Raw genomic sequence first — 21802 nt, forward strand, 5'->3', positions numbered from 1 at the left:
GTTGGAGAAGAGCGCTAAAAATAAAAATTGGACATGTGCTGGGAAGTTAAAGGAATGATGTGACCACACTGTGTTAATACTCTGAGAATAAATCTCAACTTCTTTATGAGCCACTGATGCACTTTAACTAGGATTGGTTCTGAGTTCTAGAATTATAGGTTGGGGCTGGGGATTTAGCTCAGTGAAATAAGCACCTGCCTGGCAAGTACAAGGTCCTGAGTTCAAGTCCTGGCACACACACTTAAAAAAAATAGAACTGTAGGTCACTTTAACATTTTCAAAACATGGATTGAAAGATTCAAGGGCAGATGGTAGGTGCTAGCTAAACTGTCACCTTACACTTGATCCAGATGGTATCTACATAATTCATTGATTTCATTAAATTAACAAATACGTGCCGAACTGTGTGCAAAGTTTAAGAAGCTGAAAAGTGAATGGCAAAAAAATAAATCTTCCTGTAAGATACTGACCACTGAGTTGAAATCTGAAGAATGAGTAGATGTGAGATATGTCAAGGACTGTGGGTAAAAGGGAGATGAAATTTACTCATAGCTAATGGTGCATTGAAATGTTGACTATTTAGATAACTTAATTTCCAACAGAAAAAGGATCCAGGAGATTCAAAAAACTATTGAGTAGAAAAATGATTGGACTTTTAGGAAAGAAATGAAGCACACAATCTAACAGGATTAGAGCTAGAGGATAGATAGATAGATAGATAGATAGATAGATAGATAGATAGATAGATATAAAATAATGCCAATTGTGTTTTTGTTTTCACATTGTTTAATCTCAACTAAGAAAGTTCTTTCAGATGTGTAAGTCTGATTATTATGAAAACTCTTTATTTTCTTTATCAGGGTATAAATTAGATGGCTGGGTTTCAAGAGGTTATTGAATAGCTAGTTAGAATTGACCTGCATTTTCTAGGTTGCATTCTCTCTCATTTTTGTAGGAGATATTTTGAGTTGACATCTAGCCACAAGTAAAGCAAGGACTCAGTATGAATATTCGCCCATTAATTCCTGTGTGTGTGTTAGGGATGAAACCCAGCGCCTTGAGACCATCCTGTTAGGCAAGCATTCTACCACTTACCTGCACCCCAAGCTGGACATTTATTCTTGATTTGTGGGAGCTATCAATTTCCTAAAAGCAATCATATCACCTACTCATGCACTGGCTTCTGGCAAAATTTGCCATGAAATTATTATTTTAAAGGCCAATTGTTACTCTCAACAAACTTGGCCTCTTGAAGAATAGACTCATGAGAAATTACTTTGCAATTTCTGATGACTAGTTGTAGACAGAAGGTAGGCAGAGCTGATTTATGTCTTCTCTGCCTAACCTTTTAAAGCACCGCTTCATATTCCCGTGGGAAGCCCCTTCATACGATGGAAATCAAGCTTTTTCTGTTCTGGTGAATTCACCTAGAGAACTGCTACCTCATTTTTGGATTCCATTCCAGTGACTTGCCTTCCTATGGAACCTGTACTTTGCATGCTAACTGTGGGCTACTTTGTTTATTGCACTATTTAGAGTGTTTTGACTATGCAGTCGTAGGTGATACGCTTGCTCCTGGAAGGAGGATGTGCTGGCCCATACCAGGCCATCACAGGAGGACCCATCTTGAAGATTTGACTTTAGCCCACACGTGTCCATCCTTCATCAAGTCATTAAAATAAAACCCAGCACCATATTTTTAAGCTTCAGTAAAAGCAATTTACTGCAAGTCCACTTGTAACAATAGAAATGCCTAACTAAAACTGTAAGATTTTTGTGAGAAGGGTGTTTAAATCTAAGTCAAAGAGTAATCTTAGGTGAAGAAAACCATGAAATATACTCAGTGGTAAATAGCTATGTATTTGGACATGGTGAGCTAAACAAAACACATACTGTATATATAGCAAAGGAAGTCCGCATTAAATGTCATTTTCCATACATTCTGATCCTACAGATTCCCTTAACAATTCTGTTAGGTCCTTCTGATGAGATACGTAGGCATCTATTTTCTTTTGTATTTTGAGGAGTAAATCTGAAGGTAGGGAATTAGTGTTTACTTTTAACCACGTGGTGTAGAAACAAATCCCCATCTTACCAGACGGAAAGCTGAAGTGCTGAAACTCCGTAGGCCTGTATGGATTCTTTCTCTACTCCATTTTATACTTTTGTCTCTTTGCAAGTTGCCATGACCTGCAGTTTTTGCATTTATAAAATAGTAATATTTTTATCTCTAAGGGAGGAGAATACAAAAGTACATGTAGGTCAGTATGTGTGTAGATATGTACACCTGCGTGCATACATACTCACACACGTATATATCTAGTGCTTGGCACATAGAAAGAAGAGAGGCCTGAATTGATCAGTTTCTGTCCTTTTTCCTGTCCATCACTCACTGCCTGCCCATTCTCTGCCATGGTTGTTCTTAATCTCTTTCATGCTTTTTGCACATCTCACTTCACCAGAAAGCTCAAGGCTCAACAACCTGCATCATCTCAGCTTCTTGCTTCTGTAGCTCAGAATTTAATGCTCCTTCCTCGTGCTGTAAACGTTATCATTCCATTATCGCCGCTCTGCCAGACCTCTCCCATCTGTCTTCCAGCTCTGCATCTTTCCCCATCTCCTTCCTATCGCTCAGCCTTATCACCACATTCCTCACATCCTCCGGCAGAGTGACTTTCACTGCTGCTTTGGTCCCTGCACCCATACTTGTGACAGATTGGCTGGTGGCAGGAACTGTTTCGATATTGAGGAGCTTTTAATTCATATCAAAGGAAAAACAGATTCTTGTACTATATAACGAAGCTCAAGCTCTGCAGGCTGTTTTCAGGTCCAGCAAGCTTCCTTCTGGCTCCACAGATGAAACCTTACGTCACATGTTCTGGAACTGTATTATAGTCCCCCCAGAAGCCATTTATTCGCTCCTGAATTTGCTCTGAATACTTTTACTTTGGTGCCACATAAAACCCCTTAAATTATTCACATTCAAGTTTTTCTTTTGCTTACAAATCACATTAAGGAATGAAGCAAGATTTTAGTGAAAATATCCATAGCATTTCTTAGCACTGGAGTGAGACCAAATTTAATTTTTAAACCCTGTTGAGAATGTATATTTTGAATGAAGATTGCTTGAAGTTTATTTGCATAACAATGGCTTTTAAAGTGTAGCAGACTAAACTCTTGATCATTAGAAATGCCTTGGTCATGTAAATTATTTCCATACCCATCAGTGCTATACAAATGTGTTCACGTGACAGTCAATTCAGAACAAATGAACAGTTTTGATACACAGTTTTGCTTTTTATTTTAGTTCAGAAATTGGAGCAACTGTCTCAGTTTTGGGGTGTGAACTAGAGTCTGGTCAAACATTAATCTATAGCTCAAGATGATAAAATCCACCTTTATTAAAGACCTAAGTTGTACTTTTCATACTCTGCAACTTGATATTCCCCCTATTTTATTGTTCAAAGTTGAAAGAAATATACTAAATCAAAAACACCACTGTCAAAATCATTTTACCTAAAAGCAATATTACCACTCTAAGAATAAGTTAATGAAGCACTCATTCAATATACTTTTGGTGACCAATATGTACTGTTTATTTTTCCACACATTGAGTAACATTAGTGATTTTATAGCATTGCTTTAAAAGAATGAGATTTTAAGATGATATATAATGTTATCCCTTCTCTTAAGATAATACATAATAGCTACAATAATGCTGCATTTCAGTGAAATATATACTGTAGTGATCAAAAGCATGTAGCTATTATAAACAAGTACGTGTGCACAAATAAAATTATCTGTACATATTCAAGAGTATATGTGTATAAACATCAGTTTTTAATTCATAAACCTTCATTAAGAAATTGCCCCCACAATAGTTCTGAAAACCATATGAAGTAAGTTAACAGGGGTCTCTTTAGATACGATTACATATGAAACAATGTGTTTTACTCACATATTAACCATTTGCACTTAGATCAGTTGTATAAGTTAATGAAGCATTCATTTATTATTTTTTATTTTTCAGTGAAATACTCTGTACACATTAACCTCATTGACTTGCTTATTGAAAAGTAAAATCATGAACATCATAAAATATGCACAGGTTTCCCCAGTGCATTATTTCTTCTGGAAGGCGGGTACTTGAGATCTTGCTACTAAACATTCTAATTATGCTCAATCAGTTTCTCTTTACTGAGCTGCTCTCCTTGGTATAGTGATGTTTTAGGCATTTGACATGGAGCTCAACAAAAGAGACAGAAATCTCTACCTTGTGGGACTGACAGAAATTTATTACATTACAGCAACCTAGATTTGTCTTTTAAAAATTACACGTTTATATGTGTGGTAATAAGTAATCTGATGTGTATTCCATTTTGGTAATTGTGTGATGGGTTTTCTTCTGGTTCTAGAGAAATCACTGTCTTGTGAGAGTAACCAGGTTTTCCCTGGACAGACGTGTTGCTATGAAAGTTAATATGTACCTGCTGACTGAAGATCTTTTTTGGCCCTAATGTTTTAGGGTTCTCCCACCCTGTCTTTCTAGAAGGGGACACGCAGCCCCAAGAGCGACTGATCACCCAGTCCTTAGGGGCAAACCTCCTGCTCGCTCCAGGTCGAGTGAGCACTCTAGTGTCAGAACACTGTGTTCTATGCACCACCTTGCCCCCGGAGGGTCGGCGCCACCTTCTCCGCTCCTGACAAGGTTGCTATTCCGTGTCCAGCCCAGCATTCATGTCCTGCCTCCGGGTCCTGGTGTGGTGTTGTGCCTTCCTGAGCACTCGAAGCTTTCACTCATTATGACACCGTGATCTTTAATCCTCTCTTTGTGATACCGACACCTCTCCCACCTCCTCTATTACCCGCATCTATCTTCACTGTGCTGGTGGTAGCCGCTACTTCCTGCCAATTAGCTGTCATCAAAAATGAAATACTGTTATGTCTTTCATCTGTGTGTGGCATATTCATATATAATTTACTAAGTATGTGAAATCCTTCATGATGAGTTTCTTGGAGTTAAATATGTATTTGCTTTTGTAAAAAGAAAGAAGAAAGATAACCTTGCATATGTGTTCAGAGCAGTCTTAGAGTGTTCTAGTTCTTCAGTTAAAAGAAAAGACTTGAAGGCCAGCAGATGGCAGTCTGCTTAGTCCCAGGCAGTAGGGTTGTATGCGCATGCTCCCCAAATTCCCATTGATAATTTTCAGTCCTCCACTCACAAATTTCATAGCAATGCACCCAGGGTTATTTTAAATACCCTTCTATATTTTTCCTATTTGAAAATAACATACATGGCATAGTAATTTATAAAAGTGTGCAGCTAGAATTATTTTTATCAGTAGAGGTGACCTTAGAGTATGTCCTGATTGAATAGTCATGATTCCAGTAACAGCCTCTCATAACTAATTTTTCTGTACTTTAAGTCCCAGAGGCTATCATTAGATGTTTTGTCCAGTATTACCAAAAAAGAATAACTTTCCAGAAACCACGATTTCGTAGGAAGTTCATGGGAAGTGAGTCTGATCCAGCTCGGTTCAGGAAGTCATTCAGTAGAATGTGTAGCAGACATCACCCTGGCCATTTTAGCTTCTTTTGGTAATATTCATTTCACACCGATCTTTATTTAGAAAGTTAAGAAAAGCGTTTGATTTTGCTTCCAGTGGCCCCAGTAGGGCTTTTATACCTATTGCATTAGGGTCAGGAAAGAGAAAAGAATTTTATCTTGCTGTACTGGAACTTTATCCCTTCCTTTGCTTTTTGCCCGCAGAATGCACCGACAAGGAAGCCCAACGCGGTCCCCTCCAGCTGACACACCCTTCGGCAATCGCAGGGGAAGGCAGCTCCCACAGGTGCCCGTGCGAAGTGGCAGTATAGAACAAGGTATCCATGCAGAGAGATCATTGTCCAAAACTCTGGGATTGGAGAACCTCCTCATTTTATCATAAGCTTGTAGTGAAGGAGTAGCATTAATTACATACAGTTTGTTGGATCTTAAGAACTTACATTCCAAAGAATTGTATGCTCAGTTGCTAGTTGTTCATGGCAGATACACAGTTACTGAATGAGTGAATGATGAGTTTTAGGTGGGTCATTTAAAAGGATGGGTGAAATCTGCCAGCAGCATTTATCAAAGATACAAGAGGAGAAGATAAATACAAGCCTTGACACAGTATGGATTTGGGTGCGTTAAAAGAAGGCTTACTTTACACAACTTTACAAATTAGATACAGTTTCATATTTTGTGCTTCATCATGTTTTTATTTTAGTTTGATTGGCAGTATTTTATATTTTTATATGAATTCAGTGATGAAAATGACTGTGAGCACATATTTAATGTACTTTTCAATATTTCATAGTGCCTAGAATTGCCAATATTTCATATTCTTACTTTGAATATATATATATATTTTTTTTATTTTTCTAGAGCAGACATTGTATATGAATGTGTATGTGTGTGTGTGTGTGCGTGTATGATTTGATAGTAGGAACTAAAAGACTGTATTTCTAAGCTTCCTGAGCTAGATTATTTAAATACCGCATTTTTCCTATGACCTACTTCCCAAGAGGTGCAATGACTTGTATCAGTGTTTGTTATCACATATTTCTTACTGGGCATTTTTAAAAATCCTACAATAGTGTGTAATTTCAGAGTTTATGATAAATGCCGTGGACTAATTATATTTACAACATATACTGAAAATCTCCACCCTTCAGAAGCTGTTTGCAAGTTAACATACTATTTTCTTCAACAGTGTTCATTGTTACTGGTGTAAAATTTACATTTCATTCCTTACTGAGGGTGCTGGGGGTAGTTTTCTCACATAATTTAAATTCTTTACTGAACGTAATGTAGATCTGAGATGATAAATGCATTGTTTGAAAGAGCCATGTGGAGTAGTTTGCCTGAATATTTGATGACAGAAAAATTGGTGTAGGTCTTAAGAGACTTGAAGTTATTAATAGGGTAGTATTGGTACAATAAACTCTGGATTTGTATTTTTCATCATACCTCCTCTTCCTACATCATGCTTAGCTTTTGCTTTAAAAGTATCCATTTAGTTCATCTGATTTAGTTATTCAGGAGACCATGGTCCTTTGTGAAATTCTGACTCTCTTTTCTAAACTATCAAGTCACATGTTTAACAAACTTTTTTCTGGGAACATTTTGAGAAGATTATTCATAATGTTATTCAAAGTAGCAATAACTCAGATGAATTTCTTTTATAAGAAAGATGGTGTATGTTTGAATTATTTATTCATAAACTCCTGTTGCACAACTGAAAGAGCTACAAACTATGGGTTTATTTACAAAATCGATATTACCAGGTCATCTGAAGACTCAGAAATCCTATGTTTCTAAAATTCTTTGCATTTCCTACAGTTGCAGGTAAAATCTTGTACAGGTTGAAAAGCATATAAGAGTGTTGCATATAATTCTCACAGAGTGGGGTTATAATTATGTTATAATGACTTCTTGAAAAGTAAGAATTGCTTGTGCAAAATCACTTCAATTGTGTTTGGATTTCAGTTTTTATTTTTAAAAAAATCTCATGCTCTGCTTTTGATATCAATGTAACTGTTTACAATATTCCTATTCACAGTTGTCTTTCAGAGAAATCATCAATGTGTAAGGATTGAATTGAGGTGGGAAGAAGGGATTGACTGAGAATGACATTAGTGTTGTTATTTTAATATCACAAATATTTTAGTAAACTCTTGGTTATTTGAGGTTCCTGAAATCTAATCTAATCTTAAAAGTTAAATAGATACAGCTTTTTAAAAATGTCACCACAAGCATGGATGACCATGCTGTGAATTTTTCTAAAAATAAAACAATGCAGTATAATTTATGACGTTAATATACACCTTGGGACTCTTGGTAAATGGTGATAGTGTCTGCTGTCATCTTACTGTGCGTCTCTTTGACACCGAACAGCTCACTTGATAGCTATATTTGTCCTAGAATGTTTTCAAAAGTTGACTTCTCACTTGATTCAGGAGACACCATTCATGGTTTTTCTTAAGGATATAGAAAAAGCTTATTAATTTTCTTGTGCTATAATTTGTTAAAATTCACATGTATCTCCTATGAAATTTAATACTGACTGCAGTTTATTCACAGTTGTCTCTTTGACACTGAACAGCTCACTTGATAGCTATATTTGTCCTAGAATGTTTTCAAAAGTTGACTTCTCACTTGATTCAGGAGACACCATTCATGGTTTTTCTTAAGGATATAGAAAAAGCTTATTAATTTTCTTGTGCTATAATTTGTTAAAATTCACATGTATCTCCTATGAAATTTAATACTGACTGCAGTTTATTCACAGTTGTTTATTTAAGCCTCAGCTGCACTGGACTTTCTTATGGTTGTGTTGTCTGATTTTATTTTTAACAAGGGTAGTTTTCTGTTTACTAAAAAGTAATTGAGCTCATAGCTGATTGGTAAAAGCAGATGTTTCACATGGTTGTACAACTTCTTCACGCACACATAAATTAATTTTATTCAAGCACTTTCCATATACAGTTACTTACATTATTGTTTTTAAGATATATGCCAGGACATTTTGATTGTCTGACTGAATATATATATATTTTTTAATAAATGAGGTTTTCTATACTCTGTACCATAAAAAAAAATGTGTCTCTTAATGTAAGGGCTAGTTTAGCATTTGAAAGGATATGTATACTTAATTTTTGACAAAAAGTATTTTGAACTTGCTTTTAAATATTGAGGATGTTCATCTATCTTTTATGTGAAGTCTGGCTATGTTAGTAGAGTTACAGGAAAAATAAAGAGATGACTAAAATCAGATTTTGAGATGAAAAAGTAGGCTATGATTTGCATAGCTCAAACACTCTGTGGGAATGGAGAGCAAAGACTTTGGAAGACTTTCTCTTTGATTGCATTTCAGCATTGTATTCCAGTTTAGTTCTTATGGGGAGAGTGAGGCTAACTCCAAAATAATTGTCTGTACAAAATGTATGGTATTTTAGCCAGGCACAATGGTGTGTTTTGATACCCCTACCTACTCAGGAGGCAGAGACAGGATGATCACTTGAAACCAAGAACTCAAGGCCAGCCTGGGCAATAAAGTTAAACCCCATCGAAAAACAACAACAAACACTGTGTGATTTTCTGAATCCATACACCTGATTTGTGCCCATGTGTGTGTCTCAACTGGATGTCTCCACAGAAGCATTTGAAGATCACTCATAAACTAATAACTAGTGTTCCAGTTGCTGTAAATGTCACATCATTATATCTGGTATCTAAAACTCTAATAGTATGCCCCTTCAGAAGTGCCTAAATTGGCCAGATTTCTCAGTAAATAATATGCCAATAAGGAGATAGATATAGATCTTTATGAAATGCCTAAGAAGTCTTTAATGACCAAGTAATCTCACTTGGGGGTATTTTAATATAATTAATTTGAGAAAGACAAAAAAAGATGACAAATTATTTGACAGGTAGTTATGTCTTGAAATTATGTTCTTTCATGTAGAAAATGTTAAAATATATATTATTTAGCAAAAAGGGGTCTTGTTATGTAGCAGATGAATTTTAAATCATATGAAGTAATACTCTTACAATAAAATTTTTGTTATGAATAGTAAGAATGACTTTCAATACATTTATAATTACAAAATCACAGTGAATTTAAGTTAAAAATTATGGGGTAAAATTGGTACTAAAATGTATAATCCTTCAAAGGCAAGAAAAACTAATGTGGAATACTTTTTAAGTGCCCAAAATATTAATATCTAATGTTTTTGTTCATTTTAAATCTTTAAATTACTGTATCCATTCTTTCTTTGATTAATTTTAGTACCATATTTTGAGACTTGGTTTGTCATTGCGATTTATCATGTCACACTATGTGTTATGCATTTATTACTCATGCCATTGTGTTAATTCATATTTCCATGTCTAACTATAAATTTGCTGATTTCTTTCTTTTGTTTCCATCATTATGTGCATTTAATTCATTGAAGAACAAGAAAAATATAACTCTTCCACAAAAGGTAAATATTAATGTAATTTTCTGACATTTCATATTATTACTCTTCTTTTATAGTATACAAGCACAATATAACTATTTATTGAAATGATGAATGTAATTATTTGACAGGTAATTTCCTGAAATTACTTTGTAGGGCACTTGGTATTAATTCCTTCACAATATGCACAATTCACATCAAAGAGAAAAACATTACTTTAAACTAAGGCGAGTCTTCGCCTTAAAATTTATTTATACACACTAATAGCTAGAAAATAATTCTCTGAAAAATGTATTATCATGTATTAAAGTTATGTAGTCAGGATATATAGGATATTCTTTGTTTCTGTTTGCATTCTCCTACTGTTGTAGGGATTTAATTCTTACCTTTTACTTAAAGTATTATCTGCCTCAAAATAGCAGCAAATGCCTGAGTTTTACTTTGCAGATAGCTTAGTAAATGTGCTGACCCCTTTTTTCCATCACATATATTGGCAGCAGCTCCCCAAGTATTATTTCCCTTGGTCTCAATCTTGCTCTGATATTCATTCATTCTTCCTGAGAGATATAAAGGAGGAAAATATTCAGTGCTGACCTCCTCTTTATTAGCTTTGGGATCATATTTTATTTTTGGTCTTCGCACTTGAGTTTCAAGTAGGGTGCAAGCTGGGCGTGGCGGGGCATGCCTGTAATCCCAGCACTTGGGAGGCAGAGGCAGGAGGATTACTGTGCATTCAAGGCCAGCCTGGGCTGCATAGTGAGTTCAAAGCCAGGCTGAAGTGCATAGCAAGACCCCATCTCAAAAAAAAAAAAAAAAAAAATCAAATAGCGTACAAGGCACCCACACACTGTGCTTCCTGCATTAAGTGGCCAAGTAATTACAAATTTGAGTGAGTTTTCAGCTTAATATAGTAATGTTACTAATATTTAAAATTATATAAGATTTTCATGAAAGTACATTTTCATTCTATTTGAAGGTGGATTGATGGAGTTAATCTGTGACCCATTGTAATCCTCCAATTTAGTCTTGAGAACAGCAGCGCACCTGTTTTATGACTGAGGAAACTGGAGCCCCTCCAGATTGAGAGGTTTTCCCATTTACACCATTGATACATAGTAGATGACGGTGGAGGTCTCTTAATTTTGACCTCCTCTCCCTATATTAATATAGTTTATTTATTTATTTTTTTTTTTGGTTTTTCTCCGGTACCGGGAACCGAACTCACGACCTTGCGCTTGCCAGGCAGGCGCTTTTGCCACTGAGCTAAATCCTCAGCCCCCAATATAGTTTATTTTAACCAGCACAAACTCCAAGTATATAATCCTTAACTCTTACTATATTTAGATATGTGTTGTGTATCTCAGTATTGCAGAGACAATGAGAGAAAATATTTAATAAAATATTCAAGAATTTATTTTAGTCTAGACTTATAAAAATATAATTATATTTATATTCATGAACATAATACACATATTCTGGAATCTTATCTGATATACTAGGTACAAATAGATTTTAATAGAAAATATTCAATGAAATCATTACGTTCTGACCTCTGAATTTTGCATGGATCTGTGGCCATCTTGCTTTATTAATTCAGGTATCAGAAACAACTGTACATTCAGAAGTATAAATATGGCAAGTGTGTTTATTCTTAGATTCAGAAGAATTTAGTTAGCTTTGAAAGACAAATTTTAGCATAACAAAAGTTTTCAGAGTTTGTTTTGGAAATGGGTCATGACCTAATACACTTATTTAAAGAAAGGCAAACGCAAGAATTCTTCATCCAGAGCTCTTCCATATATATTATCATTATTGGCCAAAAACTGTAATCAGATAATTAAAACAAAAAAATCTGTGTGATACACTGTAAAGTCTGCTTGAAATGTGCACACTCATGACCCTGCTATGGAACACATTCGGGGACTATGTCCTTGTAAACTCAAGTTCCTAGCTGAGAGGTTCTGTCACCTGCCACGCCTTCCTTGGAGAGGAGTGCAGAAATGCCCTGCAGAACAGACCTTGTGCTTGCAGAACAGACCTTGTGCCTGTGACAGCTGAAGAGGCAGGACCCAAGTTGTTTTGGGCAAGACACAGAGCAACAGACAATGTAATGCTTCACTTCTAGAACTTACAGGGGCACATTTTAGCTACCCTGTGTGGGTCTCACAACCCATGAGTGAAGCAAATTCAAAAATTGTCTTTAAAGTTAAATTTTAGATGCCTGTATCTAAAAGAAAGGCAAGGTTCACAGTATGGAAATCCCACTGCTCTCAGCCAGTCATTTTTTTTTTTACTGGAATCTGCAATACTGAAGAATTCAGGTTAACCTGAGTGCTCTGTCCCTGGAAAAATGAGGACCAGGATACCCCATTTTTAGCTGACCATACATACGGAGGGCTCATTAGTCAGTTTGTTGTTGTTTTGGATTCTAGGTGAATTGTCAGAAAGCCAATAGTCTCACTTTTTTAGGTAACAATTCAGGGTAAAATAGGACAGTTGGTCGCCCTAACTAAGGGAGACCAATCTACTAATATTCTGACATAAGTTCTATGTCTACCTAAAGAGCAGTATAAAATGCTGTTAACATCATGGCAGATAGAATTTATTGAGTACTTTCTACATGGTGGTAACTCAACCAAGTATGTTACAGATCTCTCCCATTTTATTTTCACAATAATCTGAGACATACTTATTACCAAAAGATTAAAACATGGCCCCTTACCAGTCATTCATTTGGTGAGTGGTTGGATAGACAAGACACAAGTCTACCTACAAAGACTTTGTTCTTAACTCCTTTGATGTATAGGCTGTCCAGAGTTCAAAGAAGCATTTATTGAGTACTTATTTTGCATATGCTGCAAAATATGCAAATTACAGTGCAAATTACAGCATAATTACAGTGACCTGTGTTTTACAGAAATAGAGTTCAATGGATTAAGTGAAATGCCTAAGGTAAGGGAGCTGCTGACAGGTAGATGTGCGCCCCCAGCACCAAGGTTGTTGGAGAAGTCCACAGAGTGTTCCTATTTTCTTCTGGTCACTCAGATTAGATCTATATTTGGATTGCTCTTTGCATTTCCCCATGCAACTTGAGAAAATAAATCCAGTGTATTTGAATATGTAACACATATTTGGAGTTGAATAGTTAACTGAGGAGCTCTAAATGTTCATACAACTTCATTTACCATTTTAACTCCTTTTGTGTTGAAAGCTAAGAGACCATATCATTTCAGGCTTCACAGACTGCTTTTAGGCCTATTTTAAATTATTCATTCTAAAAGTAAGCCAATTTTTCCCTCTCTGCTACATTTCTTGGACAGTTTTAAAGAGCCCATGAATGTAGTTTGGGGGCATCGAAATAATGATATAAGAAGATCAAAACTGAACCAGAAATTAAATGACTTCAAGGTGAGAAACAATATTATTGTCATAATAAGTTTCAATTTACATGCCTTTTAGAGAGTATTTCTTAATTGCATTAGCTCTTTGACTTTTGGAAGCTAATTGGAATTATTAGCTATTCTACCAGCTGTTTTACCAGTATGAATCCCCTTTATTGTGAAATATGTGTAACTTGTACAGGTGGGTGATGAAAAGCAATTAGAATGCAAGGAATTTTGCAACAGGAACAAAGAATAAGTAGCCCTTTGTTTCTTTTTCTTTGCTTTTCACTAATGAAATTTGCAATAATTATTGCAGGTAGATCATAACAGCTATTGAAGAGCTGTCTCTAGACAACTATATATTTGTTTAAGTACTAGGTTCGTGTAATAAAGGCTCAAATAAATTACCTGTGGTTTTCAATTTAATATGAGCAAAACAGTTTGGATGCTAAGTTATGCAAAATAATTTTTATAAAAATATAACCATTAATCTTAATGATGTGCAATTCATATAAATATTGAAAATTACAAATCTTACTTTTTTTTTTTGGTACCGAGAATCGAACTCAGGACCTTGTGCTTGCTAGGCAGGTACTGTGCCACTGAGCTATACCCCTGGCCCAAATTTTACTAATTTTATTTGGTATTAAAAATGGTGTGTTAATGCTTATTTTAATAGCATACTATGGTGGTGAAGCACATGGGTACAGATGATATGCTTGATCTGTGCTAAAATACGTAAACTAATCTGTGTATTTTTCAGAATCAATATTAACTCTGTAATAGACAAATATTTCAATTTGCTTTACATTCTATTATTATTTAGTAGATAGCATATTGGGCCAGGTGAGACATTTCCTGCCATAGTAGGTTAAGATTTCAAAGGTTTAGGGCTGAGGAATATAGGGTAGTGGCAGAGTGCTTGTTTAGTGTATGTGAGGTTCTGGATTTCATCCCAGCTTACAAAAAATAAAAAATAAAAAATAAAGGCACATATTTCTTAATCTGCTAGGGCTTGCTGTTCTTGAACACTTTCTGTGAATATTTGTGAATAATTATTTACAGCTCTATTAATGCATGGGTCTGATCTCTACTCCCCCCCTTTTTTTTTGCTACAATCCCCTTCTAGCCTTCTCTTTAAACTTTGGGGACTCAAGGGTTAAAAAGGCCAAACAGAATAATTTGGAATTTGGATTTGACTTTATTTTCCCATTCAGCTGATCCAAATGTGTTTATTTTTACAGTATCATCCCAACGATTAAATGCAGATTAGCAAGCTTCAGCTTACACAATACACCCCGTTAAGAGGGTGCATAATTTTCCATTTCTTCTTGGGTTTTGTATGGAAAGTGCTGAGGAAAGCAAGCACTGAGTGTCTAACTGTGGACAGGCTCGATGTGTTTTTTCATGTTGTACATGTCTCCCAAGTAAGATAAAATGTGGGAACATACCCCCAAAACTTGGAGTTAAATGTGGTGAAATTAGGCCACGGAAAGCCTTTTAAAAGAGTTTTTGTTGCCACTGGTGTTTCAAGTGCAGTACTGTAAAATAATGGATAAACAGAAGTCTTTTACTATAAACAAAATAACCCCTCAGGGCTTGGTTTTATCCAGAAATCCCTGATTACGTGGGCAGCTCTTCATCACGATCAAACGAGGAATGTGGCCTATGGAAATTCATCCACCTCATAATCTGCATATGCTTTTTAAAAAGCTAATTAACCCTGAAAAATACAAAAGAGTAAGGTCAATGACAGTATCTCTGAAGAACCCAAGATTATCAGTCAAGGACTGGAGTTTTCAGTTTGGAAAAGGAGACATGACACTTGGTTGGGGGAATCCTGAGCTCTGTTTCAGATAATTCAGTGGAAATACACATGCTGAGAAGGAACCACGGTCTTGTGGTTTTAGCTGCAGTGACACTGGAGATTTGAGTAGTAATTTACCTGTAGCAATCTACCATTTTAGCTAGCTATAGCAAACATAGGTTTTTTTCTTTAAAACTCCCTAAATGTGCCATTTTTATTTAACGTGTTATTTTCTTTCTGCAGTAGGTGCATATTTGCTTTTCTTGCTTACATTATCATTGCATAAGCCTTAATATTGCATGAGGGAATTTAAAAAGAGCATAAGGAAAACATCTTGGAATAGTTCTGCCTGTATATATTGAACTGCATTTTGTTCTGGAAAATTACTCAGAGTTTGATCGTTTGTTTACAGTCAAACTATTTTAACTTTTGGGTCTGTCTGTATAGTGTATGTGTATGTATGGGGACTGGTGATGTGGAGTTAGTTGTCTTATACCTAGGTGTCTTACTACATTCATATGCCTCCGAAATTAAGGACGGAAATTAAAGGACCAAGTCATTTTTTAATTAAAAAAAAAACACATAGAAATAGTGGTATAAAATATAGCTGATTAATTTTCCTTAATACATATTGTGTGGTAAATTGGCACATTACAATTGCCGTGTTAGGTAATAAAGCGAAAGGCAAAGTCTCCTTAGTTTGCCGTTTTACAAATGAAAAGGCATTTTAAATACTTTCACAGTAGCGTATTAAAATAAGGTAAGCTACAAAAGAAGTTAGTCTGAACCCTCTGTCCTCTTTACAGAAGAAACTCTGTTTGGAGGGATATATTGTGTCCCTCCATACAAGAACTGATTGAAGGAATATTGAGAAACTGATAAGGAATGTGTCTAGGATTTTTATTTAAACCTGGTCAACTCCCATTCCTAAATTCTTCCTAATTTGGCACATGGCTCCTACGTTTATGGGTAATATTTATCCATTTTAACAATTCTTGCTCCTTTAATGCCTACAATACTGCAAGCAAAGACCATTTATGTTTTTAAATTTTCAGATACCAAAGCATCTTCATACAGTGTTATACTTTATAATTGTCTTTGTATTTGGTCTTTGTAGAGTTTATCCTGCATATTACTCAATTATCAAAATCTCTTCTTCATTATTACTTTTTGATATCTGTGTTATATTGCTTCTTGTACTGATTTTTTTGCTATCATTGCAGTTATTTCTTAAAATATGGCACTCCAAAGAATGAATGAAGTTTCTCAGCTATTGATGATTGAGGCAATTTCATTCTACCAACAACATTCAGGGATCCTGTCATTTATTAGGGCTCTTCCTGAGCAGTGGAGGATGCACACTACCCCATGCAGTTAGAAAGCAGAAAGTCAATTTTTTATTCATAAAACATGATAATGCATCATAGAAAGACAGATGTGCTTAAATGACCAGTCCAGATGTCATCAGGTGTCTCCTTAGAAACATGGATTAACCAAGCTTGTTAAAAAAAACTATAATTTTTTCTTTTACTTTAACCTATTTAATAATGTAGAAATTTTTATTGCTTCTGTTCTTTTTACAGTATATTTTCCTAGGAATACTTGAAAGTTTTTAGAAAGATTAATGATATATGAATATATATTTTCTATCCATATACAAACACTTGACACTTTAAATTCGTCATCATTTCTATATAGAGAAAAATGTGAAAGACAACATTGAGATCAGGGAGGATATTCATTTTTATATAGATGTAAATTCATGGAAAATATTTTGAATATATTTGTGCAAATTGAATGCTTATAATGGTACTAAATTACCAGTAACTGTAATTCTTACAATATTTTAAGTATGTTAACAAATGTCTGGTTAATAAAAGAAGCTTCATAGATAATCACATTCTCTTGGAAGTTGATATTATGGAGATTTTTTTCAATGATAGTTTACAAGAACAGTTATTAAAAACTCTTATACCTTTACAAAAATTCTTTTTTAATGATAGACCTTCTTAATATTATGAAAGAGACAGAAAATTACGTGTTGGAACAAACAAAATTTGAATATAATTTCAACCTATTCATAAATTCATCAGAGGTTGTCCATTTGGTCATTGATCATTGATAAATCTGTGAACAGACTGAAATCCCCTATGCATTTTATATAGATAAAAAATTGTTAGTAAAGTATGTTACAAGAAAAGAAAAATCATTATTTTAGTTTGAGTCTTTAATACTGTATAATACTTTCTATTAGAAATTGTAGTCCTTTATAAATTATAACTACTTTTTCTTAACCCTTTTGCTTCAGTCAAGTTTCTTGAATTGCTTTTGTTTTGACTTTTACAAGGCTAAGAAATGATTTCACAATAGTATGATTTTAATTTAATTCCTCAATCTAAGTCCATCTTACAATTTGTTATATTGAGTTGATTTTTGACGTACATAGATATATCTGAAAAAAAAGCTCCAAGGGGCTGGGGATGTAGCTCAGTGGCATAAGTGCTTGCCTGGAAAGCCTGAGGTCATGAGTTTGATTCCTGGTACCAAACAAACAAAAAAAAAATTTCAATATTTGGAAAGGGCACTCAATATAAAGTTGATAAAACTAAAAGGAATCTTTTAAAATATATTTTGGTAAATTCATATGTGCTTTTTGAAAGGCACAATTTATTCACATGAAACATAATCATTCAGCATGTAACTCATTGCAAATATTTTGACCCTTCAGCTTTCTTGAGAAAAATATTTATAAAATTACAATGTTAATAAACTTTAAATGTTAGATGAGGTAAATTGCTTCATAGAGTATCATGCTATCTATAATTCTAATATAGGACAGTTATAAAATTTTAAAAAACAAATTCCCTAATTTTTAAAGTCCTTCTATAAAGAAATAACTGGAACTTTAATAATTTTCTTAGTGTACAATACTGCCAATACTCACAATATTCTCTAAGTGTAAATTTAATGCTACATTTTGAAGACAAATTGGAAAATATCTTATTTTATATTTTAATTTTGCTATTAGGATTTAAATTGATAGAATATAAAAGTTTTTATCAGTAATTCATCAATAATCATTCTTTTTAAAGTCCGATATTTGAGTTCTGTAAGCTGTAGATAATTTTACTTATAGTAACATAATTGGGGATAAACCACATTTCATGGATGCAGTTTATTTTTAATCAATTTTTTTCTGAAATCATGTATGTCAATGGAATCATATTTCCTGTTTCAAATTTGTGAAAAATATTCTATTTTACTAAATAAATTTGTCTTACTATTTAGTTTGTGTACCTACAGTCCAGAAATAATTTCATTTCTTTCCACTATATGCAGCTGAGGAATACAATGGAAAACATCAAAATCTTCGACAAATTTAGAGTTTCTACATTTACACTGAATTTTTTCCAGTGATTGTAAAAAAGAAACATAGTTTTTTGTAGAAGCAAACTTTTGCAATATGCACTAAATATACATCCTTAGGAAATAATGAAAAGTACTATGAAAATGTGTATAATATTATATAATTATCTGGCTTTTCAACATTAGTAATAAGTAACAAGCTATTTGAATTTTGCTTCTGTTCTTGGAATCCAAGAGCACTGTTCACCTAGCAACTACAATTCTGCTTGAGAGTAGAGGTGTTCTACTCATGATTTTGAGCCATAATATTAATTTGGAGATTTTTTTAATCTTTAACATATTTAAAAGACATCAACTTTAACTTCTTTGGGAATAAATACAGTGTAGTAACCACCTCTGGAAAGTAAAACTGAAGTCATTTCAAACAATCTGAAGGGTGGTAGGTTACGGCTGGATTCTCCTGATTCCGTTTTGAGTTTTGCACGATAAAGATTTAGAGGCAGCCCCATCATACGCTAAAATAATCTTCTGTAGAGAAATGAGGTGTTGTCTTGGCAAGGCTGAAACCGTTGGAAGTGGATCAAAGCATGTCAGGCCAGTAGCTCTTGGGAAATAGTCATCAGTGTCTGGTAGTCATCAGCCCTAAGAAAGACACTCTACTAAAGGCTTCAAAGCTATTAGAGAACAAATGTGAAAAAATCGGTAGAGAGTTAAGTTCACCTCGCTGAAAGTTGTTTTTATTAGAAACTGAGATTTCTTTGCATTGCTTTAAGCTTTAATTAGAAAGAGGGCCATTTGTCTGTCTCAAAGCTGAAAGCAGATAGCTGATTAGGCACCCAGAGCTACTTGCAGGATAGGCAGAAGAGAGGGAGCTGATTTTTGCATGTATTTTCTATTGCGTGTGGCTTTATGTAGCTATAACCCACATTATCAATAATTTTGTTCCTATTTACCCTTTTGTAGCGTTTTGTTTTGACCCCATGTATTTCGTCAAGTGATAAATAGCTTTCTGCTTTCCTAAGCTTTCCGTTGAACCATCTTCCTGCTGTCAGTGTTTCTTGTCTCTGAAGCTGCATTTTCAAAGCAAGCCTGAGTCATTGCTCCCTTTGCATAGCTATGACGAGAGAGGTGGAGACGACGGCCCTCTAATCCACTCAATTCAGCACAGAGAAACCTTTAATAATTTGGTGCTAAAATACAGTTAAACACATAGGCGCAAATTTCAAACTTCATGTGTTTTTCACTTAGACTACCAGTCTGTACTTGAACATACAATAAATGTTACTAATCTGCTCAGGTTTTAAAGTGGGTGTAGGTGTTATTTATCAAGGATGGTAGGTCACATTTAGGCATCAAAATAGAAAAATGTGTCAGTAAATGCCTTGTAAACTCCTTGGAAGAGGTGAAACAAGCAATGAAGTCAATCAGATATAGCAGCATCTCCACTACCATTTTTTTTTCTTTGTCTTTTTGAGACAAGGTTTCACTATGCAGTTCAGGCTGTCCTTGCACTCACTTTGTAGCCCAGGCTGGCCTTGAACTCACAGAGATCCTCCTGCCTCAGCCTCCCGAGTGCTGGGATTGCAGGTGTGGGCCTCCACACCCAGCTCTTCAATAACTTTTAAAATCTCAGGTGGCCCTTGACAGAAACCCTACCACATCAGTCACCAAGAAGTTTTCCCCTTATATACATATACTCACACATCTACAGTTGTATGAAGACACACATGCAGACACACACACACACACACACACACACACACAAATCTTAGCTGAGTCAGAGATCACAAGTTCAAGTCTGGCCTGGACCACTTAGTGAGACCTTGTCTCAGAATCAAAAAATAAAAATTAGCTGGAGGAGTAGCTAAGTAGTAGAGTGCCCTATAGTTCAGTTCTCATATCATAAAATAGATAAATGTATAGAAACATTTTTTAAAAAGCTTAGCATTTGCTTTGCAGATTCAAGGCAAATTTCTAAGGCTACATTGCTTGTGATAAATTCTAACTTGACATAATTCATATTTTATTGAAGATTGCAAATGTTGCTTTCTAAACAATGGCTCTTGTTGCTTAGGAAGTTCAGAAGGGGGTAAATGGAATACACTGATTACTATAAATTAAAGAAATAAAATAATGGATCCTGTTTTCAAAAGTTAGGCACTTTATATACATCAGGAGTCATCAGGAACAAAAAAGCTAGTTCTCTTTAAAAAAATCTAAAGTCTATTTCTAGGATTGGCAAATGTTCATAAGTTATTGGTTGAAAGTTATGATATGGCAAAAATGTCGGTGATGATCACTTAAGCAGTTTTTAAATTACTCATGTTAGCTAAGAATGTTAAGTGGGTGTGTGCACGCATGTAAGCATGTGCATATATGTGTGTGATGTGTTAAGTATGTGTATATTTGTTTTCTTTATGTACATGCAACTGTTAAATTTAAAACATTTTTCACAAATAAATTTGCTTTCACATAATCAGTTGTGCAGGGAATTGGAAGTATTTCACACCAGTTGAAAAAATACGGTACTTATTTTTTTTCTGGTACCAGCACTCGAACTCAGGACCTTGCGCTTGCCAAGCAGGCACTTGTGCCTCTCAGCTATATCCCTGGCAAAAATAGGGTGCTTAATCCTTCATTACTAACCATGTGTGTTCTCCATCTGCGTGATTTGATCCGTGTTCATCTTTAGATTAACAGGGGCTGGTATTGTGCATTTGATGTTTTAAAAATTTATTAATCATGTTTTATTTCCAAATTTTATTTAACTGAAGTTATTTCAAAAGCATTGAAATTTTAAGCCATGCAATTCCAAAGGGTCCTTCGCGTGTTTTAATAGGTTTCCATTGTGTGTTTTTGCAGCAAGCTTAGTAGTGGAGGAGCGAACAAGACAAATGAAAATGAAAATGCATCGATTTAAGCAGACAACAGGGTCTGGTTCTAGTCAAGAACTTGATCACGAGCAATATTCCAAGGTAAAATTAGTAGATTCCGACCCATAGATACGCTTCTGGAAACATACAGTGGTGTTCCAAGCAGGCATAAAATGCCTGGATTACATACGATAAGTGATCCTTAAATGATAGTCTTCTTGCACAATAATTTTTTGCAAAGCCTGAAAAAACTTCTCCTCCTCTTGCTATTTTCATACGATACAACTTTTCTGAAATGTTATTTCCTAACTTGGATATAATATATTTTTTCTAAAAAAATAATATATATATACTTGGTATGAAGTATA

General features: G+C 34.7%; 1 protein-coding gene across 18 annotated transcripts in view; it reads left to right on the plus strand.

Annotated features, from left to right (window-relative positions):
• Nucleotides 1-21802, plus strand: part of Rims1 (regulating synaptic membrane exocytosis 1) — a 197456-nt gene that overhangs the window by 90046 nt on the left and 85608 nt on the right. For 6 of the 18 annotated variants that reach the window (XM_013504429.1, XM_013504432.1, XM_013504431.1 and 3 more), the window contains 4 exons: nt 4526-4708; nt 5771-5883; nt 10000-10029; nt 21424-21536. In XM_013504429.1, coding sequence (XP_013359883.1) covers nt 4526-4708; nt 5771-5883; nt 10000-10029; nt 21424-21536 — 439 coding nt within the window. The remainder of the gene's footprint in view (nt 1-4525; nt 4709-5770; nt 5884-9999; nt 10030-21423; nt 21537-21802) is intronic. The other 12 variants (XM_013504434.1, XM_013504436.1, XM_013504439.1 and 9 more) reach the window with 5 other exon arrangements.

The sequence above is a fragment of the Chinchilla lanigera genome, unplaced genomic scaffold (genome assembly GCF_000276665.1).
Source record: "Chinchilla lanigera isolate Chin_1 unplaced genomic scaffold, ChiLan1.0 scaffold00087, whole genome shotgun sequence".
Classification (NCBI taxonomy): Eukaryota; Metazoa; Chordata; class Mammalia; order Rodentia; family Chinchillidae; genus Chinchilla; species Chinchilla lanigera.